Raw genomic sequence first — 13,114 nt, 5'->3', positions numbered from 1 at the left:
AATGTCGAAGCACATTTTCTGAGGAAAAACTCAGGGGAGGCTCGCAAACACAAGCTGAACAGTGGCGGAGAGCATCTCTCAGCCTCGAGCCGACACATCAAAACACTGCACTGTGTAGGTGTGCAGTCCCAGAGATACAGGTAAAAGAAGTATATGTGTGTATGGAGGGGGGGGGGGGGTCTTGTTTTTCAACGCGTGTCAGGCAAAGCAATATAAAGTGCATATTATCATTAAGATAATGCTTCAGATCATGCTTATGGGTTGCTGATGACAGACAGCACTGCCAGGGCCAGGTACTACAGCCCCGCATGGTCGTGTTTATGGTCGTGGTCACACTATGTAGAAAATCATGATCGAAAGAGAGATATGCAAACTTATGCTGAGGTGAGTACATTCATGGACAATATCTGGGTTTTAGTGTTCAAAAACAGTAGCTTCAAACCCATTTTCTTCAAACAGTTCATAAACAGCTATAGAGAAATATAAATAAACTGTTTTTAAAAAAATTATAAAAAAAACATCTTAGTTATTATTATATTTGTTCAAATGTTCCACTCATGTCTAATGGTATTAATGCATTAACAACCGTGTTTTCAGGAAACACCGCCACTTCTCCGATCTATGTTAGTGTTTAGATTTGATGGATTACTGTACCTCCCAGCTTGGGTTTAGCAAAAAACAATGTTTTGGAAAGAAAATCTCTTAAAAGTAATTTGAAAACGCTCTACCCTTGTTGGCATGCAAAGATTTGTCTTCAAAATGAACAACACACACTGCCTAATCATCATCTTTTTTTTTTTTCTATGATTTTTCAGTCTTTGTCTTTTTTTTAAGTTTGTTTTCTTCACGCTTCACTGTGAGATCATGCAATATAGACGTGCAAAAAAGATAACATCTATTTCCACAAAATACAATTTCAGAACTATAAAATGCTGTATTAAGAATGCTGATAAATTATTCGACTTAAACCATGCAAACCTAACTACATGGCAGTCCTTCCGTCCCGATACTTTAGCAATCATGCTAGCTAGCACTGAACGCCGTTGTTTGGCTAACAAGATGGCTACCCTCTCTCTACTGATTGCTTGGGGGGAGCAAAAACTTACAACTAAACAGCAATTATGTTAATCAAACTCTTATTATTTGAAAAAGACAACTGATACCTCTGAATTCCCCTTCTAATTAACTTACAAATGTGGTTCATTTGGCACTTTTCACATTTTCTTACAAAAGTTAGTTCAATCTAATGGTTAAATCACACATTTACAGGTTCAGGATCTGTAAATAGCTATTTTGGCACAGGTTAATTAATCCGTTTTTATTATTACAGTTACCTTTATTAGTATGCAATATTAATTACACCTTTCGGAACTAGAACATCCTTCTAAATGTTGAGTCAGATATGTTTGTTTTTTTTACTTCATTTTTAGTACATCACTTATTAAATAGCAGCATCTTCACAAATTAAAAAATAGTACATATGTAAACCTATTCAACATCTATGTAAATCCAAAGCTCCTACGACAGACGCAATAAAAAGACGAGACAGGACGACATGCTACTACGAATATTGCTTCCAGTACTCAAGACGTGTCTTTCTCCCCTTAAAAAACAAAAAGTGGCCGCCCCATTTCCCCGCTTCTTTAGGGTGCTTTTAGCACTACACATATAAAAATACAAAGCTGTTCCTTTGCTATGCTTTGTTGGCACCTAATCTATAGCTGACCATCGTATTTTTTTTTTCACATTTTAATGTCACAGTTGTAATATCCAGTTCTCCGCAAGTCACCAGATCTGCTCCTCTTTTCTCCTTCATTTTCAAAAATTCTCTCAGGGAATATGTGTGTGTGTGTGTGTGTACTATATGTCATGTTTGTGTTTGTGTGAGTGTGAGAGTGTGTGTGAGTGAGCATACTTTCAGCTGTCTAAGAGAAGCTATGGAGGACAAGGTCTGAGTCCCCACACGAATTCAGTCCTTGCTTACTGACCTGCACCTTCTCCTGAAGTCCTAAATACCTCTGAAATGTTTGAGGTCAATCCCGAAATCGCATTGCCAAATAAAGACCATTGTTAGTCCGGTTTTTAAAAGTGGCATGCGCTCAACTATTTCCTAAACATATCAACTACAGTAAGCATGCCAGCAGTTAGATCTCAGTGTGTCCTGCTTGAAACCTGAGACACTCCTGTGTTAAGCGTGCGCCTGTGAGTACAGTCCGGAGTGGAGAGCGCATGCTGCCAGTTCACTCCGTCCGATCCTGTCAGCCAAACTATTCATCAAGCAACAGGGAATCTTTTGAAACATCTGCAGCCTCCGCCCTAACCAAGTCCTCTCCTCTCCTCTCTACTCTCATCTCCTCTCCTCTCCTCTCCTCTCCTCTATACAAACTGCATTTCCAGACCCTCTTTGTTGTTTTCTGCTTTCTCGGGTATCATTGTTGATTTGTGGGAGGGCAAACAGTCATGCATTGCGACACCAGACATCCTCACCCATACGGAGATGTGAGAGAGGGTATCTCAGGATTGATGCGTCAGAATGGGGGGAGGGTGGGGGAGTGCACAGAGTTACAGAGAAGGACTGGAGTGTGTGTGGTGGTGGGGGGAGGGGGGGGGGGGGGGGTGGTGAGGGGACGTGGATGGCATTAAATGGGAAGAAAGAAGCCTCCTTACCCAATCGGTCGAGATAAACACTCACTGGCGCTCCAAGGGCAGTGGTGACAGAGAAATTCATAGCTTTTTTTTTTTTAAAAGAGATCATTGTTGAGAAAGACAGCACCATGTCAGATTCAATTCAATTGAATTATCCCCCCCCCCCCCCCCCCCTTGATGACGGTCACTGTTGAATTCCAATCGGACAGAAATGGACTTGATGGGCCAGACTACATAAGCAGTCTGGTCAGAGAAGGGGGGGGGGTGAGAATGCTCTTGGCCTAGTCAGGTCCATCACTCATAATCTAGGGTGACTGCGTTTTTTTTATGTATTTGGCTTTTTGTTCAGCAGGACATGTCATGGTAGATCTCAGTGTTTGGGAGACTAAACGGGGGCTTGATGGGGTTGGACTGTTTTGCCACACAAAGTGTCAACCAATGTTAAAAACTGGCTTTGCTGAGCTGGGCAAAAAGTCGGCATTCGCATACGTCAACAGACCTACATGTTTCGTCGAGGAGAAACATTAATCTCGAGGTGAGCATCCACCTCTTCCATTCTCTAGCTTTCTCTCTGGCACAAGCAAGGTTTATGGTCTTTTAATCGCTATCATTTCAAAGATGTAATTCCAGGATCATGATTTGTGATCAAAAGCTGGCGGATGTAATGTGGTCAACTATGAAAGGGAAAAAAAAACGAACAAACCTACAAACAAACAAAAAACGTATTTGATGCTATAGAACACGTTATCCTAGGAACCCGGTCGACAATCCTCTCAACTGTGCCCTTGTCGTTCTGCGGCCAAAACTTGTAACTACCGATGGCTGGCCCCGACTGCGAAGTAAACATTCTCTGTCTCGCTCGTCCTCTGGTAAAGGCATGCCAGGGATGCCTGATTCACCATCCGCCATCTAGTGCCTCCTTATGTTCCCCCCACCATGGGTACATTCCCCTTGATGCCCAAAAAGTCTTTGATACAGGACCCTGCCCTTATTTTCATTTCATTTTATTTCATTTAAAAAAAATTGTTTGGCCCGAATAAACGGCACCCATAATTCACAGTGCATTAAGACGAACTTCAGTGTACTCCGACAGTTTAACAAAAAACTAAAAAAAAAAAGATAAAACAAATAAACAAACAAACAAAACAATAACAGCAACAACAAAAAAAAGAAAAGAAAGGAGGTTCAGCAGCATGTGCATGTTGCGTAGAGGGGCTTATGCTCGGGGAAACATAGGATGGAGAGGCCCCTACAGGTTCCCACAGCCAGTGCCAAAAGGCTGGGTGCTTGTTTTCCGAGTCAAATGATATGTTAAAGTTGGAGACAATACCGCTTTGGACTACTGACCACTCAACTGACCACTCTGACCACTGAGGACAGGGAAACTGCAGGAGCAAGTGACTGTAGGAACCACGTCCCTCCCACCTTAAAACGACACCCCATGTTCGTTTGCTGTTAATATATTTGTTCTTTGCTCTTTCTGCAAACTTTTAATGTTTGTTCGTTGCAGTAGTGCTCGTCCTCAGAAAGTCACAATTTTCAGCTTGAAGCACTTAATCTCCAGAACGAGTTTACTGAGAGAAAAAGCCAACGTCTACTTTCCACTTAGTGTGGACGTCAGGGGAGGGGAGACCTATCCTTCAGGAGATCAATAGAAAAAAAAAAAAAAAAGAAAGAAAAAAAACGAGACAAAAGAAAAATACAAAAAATAAAAACCTGGGGAGCTGAAGTTGAAAGGATATTGCATTTCTTTTTGTTCTTGGTGCAATCGATTTCTAACCGTGCATTCAGAGACTGCACTAATGCCTGTGATATGATCAATATTCTCATTTTGCAGATGTTTGCAATAAGCCTTCTCCTATCTCATTCCTATATGTAGTCAAGATATGGTGTTTTCCCTTTTTGAGCACCAATTCTAGACATCGGATAGTTTGTTCGTGAGAGTGTGTGTGTGAGTGTGTGTGCGAGTGTGTGAGTGTGTGTGTGTGTGTGTGTGTGTGTCCTCTCCCTCTGTAATGTCTTGATGCCACAATGGATGCCAGTGCTGGCCCCTGCGTTTTGTTTCTGACTCACCGGTGCCAACAGTGCACTTATCACTGGACTTAAATAAGACATATATTACACTATGACACACACTATTTAATCCACTTAAATAAAAAAACAACTAAATTAAAAAATATTGTCTTTACATTCATGTCAACCTGAATTCACAGATTAAGAATAAAATGAGAATACTTCAGTCCTTATGGGTGAAATCATATTAATAAATAATGTTGATGGCGATGATAATCTGTGATGATAATAATAATAATAGTAATAATAATAATAATAATATCCCTTATGCCAGACTGCAAGACCCTGTAGAGAATATGCCACAATCTCTATGTGTTCTGGTGCTACCTTTAGATTCTGACCCGACAAGGTGCATCTCCCGCCCCTTGGCAGGTGTGCATTCCCAAGCAAAGGGTCTTAATGCAACCACAACAGAGAGAGTGAGAGAGAGAGAGAGAGAGAGAGAGAGAGAGAGAGAGGCAGGGAGAAAGAGAGAGAGAGAAAGAGAGAGAGAGAGAGAGAAACAGACGAATGACAACGTGCACCTGGTCAAATCAGAACCGTGTGGAGAGGCGGGAGAAATAGGCAGAGATAGAGAGAGTGAGAGAGAGAAGCCCTTGTGAAGGGAAGTGTTTTGGGGGCAGCCTCTCCCCTCTCTCCGGTACACCTGCCACCCCCTCTCCCTCCCCAGCACTCCCAGCCCAGAACTGAGAACGGGGTGGCTGAGAGTGTGTGTGAGGGGGGTGGGTGGGGGGTGGTTGGGGCTTTAGGGATGGGGCGGGGACGGGGCAGGGGCAGTAGTGTGTGTGGGGGGGTAGGGGTGTTGTCATCGACTACAGGTGTCTTGTTTTGTTAATTCCTCAGATCTCGCACAAAGGGCTTGTCTGCAATCTCATCGGACCCACAAAAATGGAGGAACTGATATCTTCTTTTTTTGGGGGGGGGGGGGGGGGGGGGGGTGGTGGGGGCACAGGCTAATTGGGGAGATTTGGAGCTGAAGGCAAAAATATTAATTGTAAAAAAAAAAAGAAGAAATTTGTCAGCTAGAGGAGACCCGGGATCAGAGGGGGGTGGGGGAAGGTTCTAGAGAGTGTGTCCACCCCCCCTCCCCCACCACTCCTCCAACTGCCCCCCACAGGACTTGCAGTGAGGCAGCATGCCAGTTTAAATGCCATTCACTGCTGTCCTGAGAAACGCGCACAAAAACAAAACAAAACAAAGAAAACAAAACAAAAGACCAAAAATAAAACCAAAAAAAAAAACAACCATGTAGAATACTAAAAAATCCCCAAAGATCAAGACTTACGAAATAAAACCAATATTTACATTGTACACATTTTTTTTCTTGGTTTTTGACATGATCTTTTTTTTTTTATCTTCTCTCTGAGTTGACTCTGTTGGCCATCATTCATTTTAAAATACTGATAAACACGAATAAACGTGTGGATGATTCCTTTGAGATTCCCTCCTCCTTTTCCCCTCTCTCTCTCTCTCTCTCTCACTCTCTCGCTCTCTCTTTTGCTCTCTCTCTTTCTCCGCTCTCCTCCCTCAGCCCTCGTTACTCCTCCTTTTTCCTCATCCTCCCGTTTAGCCCACCTTCTGGGGGTTGGTGGCACGGACTCCTTGCTCATACGTGATTCGCTGGCTGATGAGATACTGGGCGGCCTGTGTCGCGGCTGGTGATCCGGTGATGGTAACTTTACGATTCCGGGTTCCCGGGATGAACTCGCCCTTTTTGGAGATCTGGATCCGGGCGCCGGTCAGTTCCTGGTACTCCACTAGCGTCTTCCCGCCCTTGCCCAGGATGGCGCCCACCAGGTTCTCGGGCACCGCGATCTCCACCACGTCCTTGGCACCTTCGTTCATCTTCTCTTGCGCCATGAGCGAGCTGACGGTCAGCGGGGACGCGGCGCTCAGGTAGCCGTTGGTTGCGCCCGTGGCGGCGGCCAGAGATCCCAGTGTGAAGCCGCCCAGCGCGGCGGCGGGGTGTCCGGCACCCCCGGACGCATCTTGGGCGTACGAGGCCAGCAGGTTGGCGGCAGCTGCGGCGGCAGGGTTGGCGCTAGCGGCTACGGCGGCTAGCACCCCAGAGGCGGCCGCCGGGTTGAGGCCCAGGCCCAGTGAGTTGGTGTTGTAGCCATAGCTGGCTAATGTGTTGAGCGCCGAAGTGATGGTCAGCAGGTCGTTACCTGAGAAGCTGTTCATGGCTGTGGGGAAAGCACCCATCCCTTGCAGGCTGGCCTGGCCCAGGAGGCTGGAGGCGGTGGCGGCCGCGGCAGCAGCAGCGCCTGGCATGACCTCGGTGGAGTTGGCGTAGGGGGAGCCGGTGGGGTTGGAGTTGGCCACGGGGCCGGTGATGTTGGAGTAGCTGATGTTCAGGCAGCTGCTGCTCTGCGGGTCCTCCTGGATCTTTTGCACGATGATCTCCACCGCCTTGCGGTTCTGCTCCGGCTCTCCGCTGATCGTGACCACGCGCTCCTGCAGGTTGATGCCCTCGGGCTTCTGCGAGAGCTGCACCCAGGCACCCGACTGCTCCATCACCGCCTTCACGGTGGCGCCGCCCTTGCCGATGATCAGGCCTGCCGTGCTGTTGGGGACAATGAGCTTCGCCTAAAGGAGAGAATGGGGGAAGAGAAGAGAAGAGAAGAGAAGAGAAGAAAAGAGAAGAGAAGAGACGAGAAGAGAGGTGAGCTTTTAGTTCATATGAATACATACAAATTTCATCATTACCTGTTTCAGTTAATGACTGAATGAGGCTAATTCCATTTGACACATTGGTATTTATTATGTAGAGGTCGATCCAAATGATATTGTCAAACATATTGATGAGAACAGACTTATTTCCTTCCTTCCTTCCTATTCCACTATACTATACACATCTGCTGTTGACTGCTGACAGGGGATGTTCAATCATCATATTCAGTTTGTCTGACACATAAATTCCTTTTCATTGGTAGTATTGAGAAGCATGAAGGGCCTGTAATCACTTCTCTGAGAAGCTTGCCAAAAGCCAAGGTTATTCGCTTCTGATCAGCTGGAATAAACATGGGACCACTTTGCACATTTTTTGGTTAGGGAACCCCACCACCGATATGCTGATTTGAGAATTTAACTTAAAGTGTAAATAACATTTAAAAAAAAAAAAGAAGAAGCTTAAAGTGAATGTTGCCAGGAAACCAGTAAAACATGTTGGCTAAAGACCAAGCCTTCGTAAAGAGAGGAGAGTGAGGCACAGGAACTGTAAAAACAAACAGACTGGCTAACCCTGCCAGCGTGACACGCAGACAAAACAACATGAGCAAAATGCATGGAAATACAGTTGAAGTAAAATTCATAAGAAAGGAATAACAGCGGGCTGAATGTTTTTTTTTGTGTGAGTGGGTGGGTGGGTGAAAACGGAAGGAGAGGGAGAGAGGGAGCGAGGGAGCGAGGCAAAGAAAGAGAGGTTTTTTTTTTGTCGTTCTCCTGGCTGTGAATCACTGGGTATAAAGAGGCTCCTCATGAAAAGCACAGAGTCCCAGGGGTCAGCGTTGCCATGGAAACCCAACTCCAGCATTCAAGGGGGAACTGAAAGGGAGTCAGAGCGATGCGTAGCAACCGAACACACACACACACACACACACACACACACTCACCACACTCTACCCACCCGCCCACACTCAGGCACACACACTCACACACACACACAATCACACACACAGACACACACACACACACACACACACACACACACACACACACCACACTCTACCCACCCGCCCACACTCAGGCGCACATTAACACACACCCTCCCTGTGCCTGCCCACACACACACACACACACACACACACACACACACACACACACACACAATCAATACCCTACCTTACTCTCCCATCCACACTCATATGTGACTGCTTGAGCACACACCGTCCTAAACCCCCCCCCCTCCCACCCCCCCACCCCCCACCTCTTCACTTCTACATCACCCATTATAAATACACATACACTTACCACGCCATCTAAACACACCCTCGCAAATGCATAGGACAGAGAAATGACTACACACAGCATGTAATCAGGGAGACTTAAGAGAAATATACACATACGCACACACACACACACACACACACACACACACACACACACACAGATACTTCATAAATCTATTAGTTATAAATGTATTGATAGACAAAGAACAGCACCAGTAACATGCTCACCCCGCCCCCCAAACACACACACACACACACACACACACACACCAATTTTCCTTTGTGTAACAAGCTCCAAGGTGAAGAGTGTGGCAGGTGAAAAGGGAGGGATGGACAATGACTGTGTGTGTGAGTGTGCAAGTGTGAGTGTGCGCGTGTGTGTGTGCAAGTGCGCGTGTGTGTGTGTAAACGTGTGTAAACGTGTGTGTGTGTGTGTGTGTGTGTGTCTGTGTGTGTGTAAGCGTGTGTGTGTGTTAGGGAGAGAGACAGAAGGGAGGGGGGTGGGGGAGAAATCCATTATATAGATTTTGCCTGATTTGTATTCATTCATGTGTCTGACTGCACGCGTAGACACACACACAGACACACACACACAGACACACACACACACACTTACACACACACACACACACACACACACACACAACCACATGCACACACATGCACACACACACACATGCACACACACACATGCACACACACATACACACACACGCATGCACACACAACCACACACGCACACATACACATACACGTACACATACACACACACACTCTCAGCGCTTTTTTAGGGCGCAGCTTGACACAGAACCCATTTCACATGGCTTGTCTCACCCGTGTGGAAAGTGGAGAGCGATAATTAAACTGAACACTATAAAGCCTCTCTGGCAACTTTTACAACCAAACAATGCAGACACTCAGACAAACACAAGACTCAGCCTCCCCACCTCCAATCTAAAACAGGGGGAAAGGAAAGAGAGAGAGAGAGAGAGAGAGGTGGAGGGAGAGATAGAGAGAGAGGGAGGGCATGATAAATGAAAGAAAGTGAGGAAAGGATGGAAGAGGATAAACAGAAAGAGAGAGAAGAGAGAGATATGGCGAACACAGGAAATAGGGGGTGGTGACTGGCTCGGTCGTACATTTCTTTTCCTTTGTGTGAGGTTCTCCGCGCGTTCTCTCTCTCCCTCCCTCTCTCTCTCTCTCACACTCTCATTTTCTCTCTCTCTCTCTCTATTTCTCTTTCATCCCTTGCCTTCTTTGTCTGTTCTGTTCCAGTCGCTCCGTCTCAAGGTTCAGTCCCTGCTGCAGAATGCACAACGTGTTTCTCCATAACGGCTGCATGGCCTTGGCTTCCACAGCCTTTGTGTTACAGGTACCATCTCAAACAGTTTGGCATGAAACGGAAAATATACCAAGGACACAGGGCTGACAGTAATGTAATGTTTTTTAACGACACACACACACACACACACACATACACAATAGCACACACAGACACACACACAGAGCTTTGTGATTTAGTCTGCAAAAAATAATTTAAACCACTATTATTTTTTTCCTTTAATGATTTCATTTTTGGAACGAAGAAGGCGAGGAAAAGAAGAAAATCCTTTTCATTACTGAGGAGGACACACGTGGCGCACCATCGATCAATGTTTCCCATGTGCAAAGCGCTGCGGCAAAAACAAATTGGTCTCGCTTCGCTTGACTTCAACCAACGCTTCTCGGAGGGGACTGTGAAGACCCTCCCCACCCCCAGGGCCCCCAACCTCCTTAAACGCCTGCGTGCTCCTCTGCTAATGTAAAGCAGTGAAGAGGAGGGCGACGGCAGAGGGAATATTTTGGGGATTACACGGGAGAGCACATGCTAATGTTGGTGCAGAGCTACGGGTATATCACTGATACCACAGACGGCTTGTCAGAGTGGAACTTCCTTCCTGTCATGTGCTGAGGTTGTAAAGGTCATGGGTTTAACACAACAGGACCAAATGGTGCTTATGTGAAAGTCATATGTCTCTGTGGAGACAAAAAGTATCTTAAAAAAATATCTTTAAAATATCTTACTTATCTTTCACCACACTCGTGTCCACCCCATACTCTCACTTCATCCTCTCAGGTGATATGTGTATATGTAATTCCCTGACAGTTTCTGAGTTTTATATTTGCATTAATTTATCTAGCGGACGCTTACACACAGTCACAAAATGAACGTGCCTCTTATTTTATGTGACACGAGAGGACCGTCAAGTCGTATTGACAAAGACAAAGACTCCCACCTGGGAACGTGACCTTTTCGGATTGTAAGAAAGAAAAAAAAGAAAAAACAAAGTCGACACTCCAGAGCCTCCCTGTTCAGGCTGAGGCCATCGCTCATCTCATCACGGGGGCCACATTTCCGTCAGCCCGGGTGATTTATATATCGGACGCACGGCGCTGAAAATCCTTGGGGATCAGGATGACACTGGAGCGCGGAGCGGGAGATGTAAACAGCAGTCGCGGGCGGCGGCTAAGGAACGAGCGGCGTCGCGGGTCATAAATAGCGAGCATGGCGAGATGTGTGAGAGCAGCTCCCGTCCCGGAGAGGACCGGGGTTTGGGGAAAGCCCCTGATAGCGGCGCTATTTATACCGCGCAGCATCCAGACCTGCTCCTTTGAAGCCATCGCACCAGGCCTGTGTCCCACCCAGCACCGCACCAGACACGTCTAGATCTGCTCGTCCCTTCCTCCTCTCCTCCACCACTCCTTCTTCTCCTCCCTCTGTTTCCCTCATCTTTTCTTTTTCTCTCTCTCCCTCTCTCTCTCTCCTCTCTCCCTCTCTATCTCTCCCTCTCTCTCTCTTCCTCCTCTCACTTTCCTCCCTTTCACATCTATTTCAATCTTTTCCTCTTCCTCTGTCTTTCTTGCCCTGAAAAAAACAGTTTATCTTGCTCCCTTCTCTCTCGCTCTCTCTCTCTCTGTAATATATATATATACACACACACACACACACACACACACACACACACACACACACACACACACACACACACACACACACACACACACACACACACACACACACACACACACAACTCCCTCAGCCAGAATCCACTTCAATGCAGACTAATCACCAGGTCCCTCTCCCAGTGTCCAGCGTCTTACTCCTATTTCTCTTTCCTTCCACTCCTCCTGCCTTTGTGTGTGTCCTGGTGCATCGGGCACGTTTGGCATTTGGCAAACCGCTGATTGAAACGGGCGTCCCATTTATGGAAACAGAAATAGAGGCGCTCCGACCGGTCCGCAATCATGCATCATCTCATCTCACTGAATGAAGCTAAGTGCTGTGGGGAAGGATGGAGAAGATGCAGGCCTGTCACTCCACCGCTGAGAGAGATCGAGGGATGGATAGAGAGGGGGAGGGAAGGAGGGAGAGGGAGAGGGAGAAATGAATGGGTAGAGTGAATTGAAAGGAGAGAAAATGAATGGTAAATGGAAGGCAGAGAGTGAGAAAAAAGACAGACTGTTTTAGAGAGATGGGTAGAAAGAGAGAGAAGCAGGAAAGAGAGAAAAGGGGATTGAGAGAAAGGGATCGATAGAGAATGGAAGAGAGAGAGACAACGAGACTGGGAGAGAGATAGAGAGAAAAGAAGGACAGAGCTATGAAAAGAGAGAGAAGGACAGAGACAGAGAGAAATTGACAGACAGAGTGAGAAAGCGGGAGGGAGGGAGGGAGAAATATGGAGAGAGTGAGAGAGATAGACATGGGGAGAGAGAGAGAGAGAGAGAGAGAGAGAGAGAGAGAAAGTGTCATGAAGAGAGGTACAGAGAGATGGCCATGGAGAAATAGAGAGAGAGAGAAAGTGAGGGCGAGTGAGATAGATGAAGAGAGGAAGAGAGAGAGAGCCATTGAGAAAGAGAGAGAGAGAGAGAGAGAGAAAAAGGGAGATGTGCTGTGCTGTGTCCTCAGTCTCTCTGTCGAGTGAATGAGGGTCTGCGGGCTGAGAGGGGATGGCATGAGACTGCTGAGGGGATGGCATGAGGCTGCTGAGGGGATGGCATGAGGCTGCTGAGGGGGGATGGCATGAGGCTGGTGAGGGGGGATGGCATGAGGCTGCTGAGGGGGGATGGCATGAGGCTGGTGAGGGGATGGCATGAGACGGCTGCAGAGGTGGAAAGCCCTGAGCAGCGCGGGCACACTAATGCCCTATCACATGACACACTCGTTTAATGCCACTACAAATGCCCACAGACCTCAGACAGATTCATTACACGAGCTCCATCTGACCCGCAACACAAACACACAGCAGCGCACAGGACAAACATGGACATCGCCAGAAGGACAGACAGACAGGCAGACAGACAGACAGACAATACCTGAATTACTGGTTTCACTCACACACCGCAAGACGATCACAGAAAGACTACACACACACCGCAAGACGATCACATAAAGACTACACACACAC

The 13,114-nt window shown here is 46.7% G+C and overlaps 1 protein-coding gene across 3 annotated transcripts in view; it reads right to left on the bottom strand.

The window, feature by feature from the left end:
* Nucleotides 1-787: 787 nt before the first annotated feature.
* The window catches only part of nova2 (NOVA alternative splicing regulator 2), a 69,269-nt gene continuing 56,942 nt past the window's right edge, over nucleotides 788-13,114 (bottom strand). For all 3 annotated transcript variants that reach the window (XM_031573883.2, XM_012838372.3, XM_031573882.2), the window contains exon 4: nucleotides 788-7,308. In XM_031573883.2, the coding sequence (XP_031429743.1) occupies nucleotides 6,286-7,308 (1,023 nt within the window). In that variant the 3' untranslated portion in view covers nucleotides 788-6,285. The remainder of the gene's footprint in view (nucleotides 7,309-13,114) is intronic.

The sequence above is a fragment of the Clupea harengus genome, chromosome 9 (assembly GCF_900700415.2).
Source record: "Clupea harengus chromosome 9, Ch_v2.0.2, whole genome shotgun sequence".
Classification (NCBI taxonomy): Eukaryota; Metazoa; Chordata; class Actinopteri; order Clupeiformes; family Clupeidae; genus Clupea; species Clupea harengus.
Note: the sequence above shows the minus strand (reverse complement) of the source record. Positions and strands in the feature narration are given on the sequence as shown.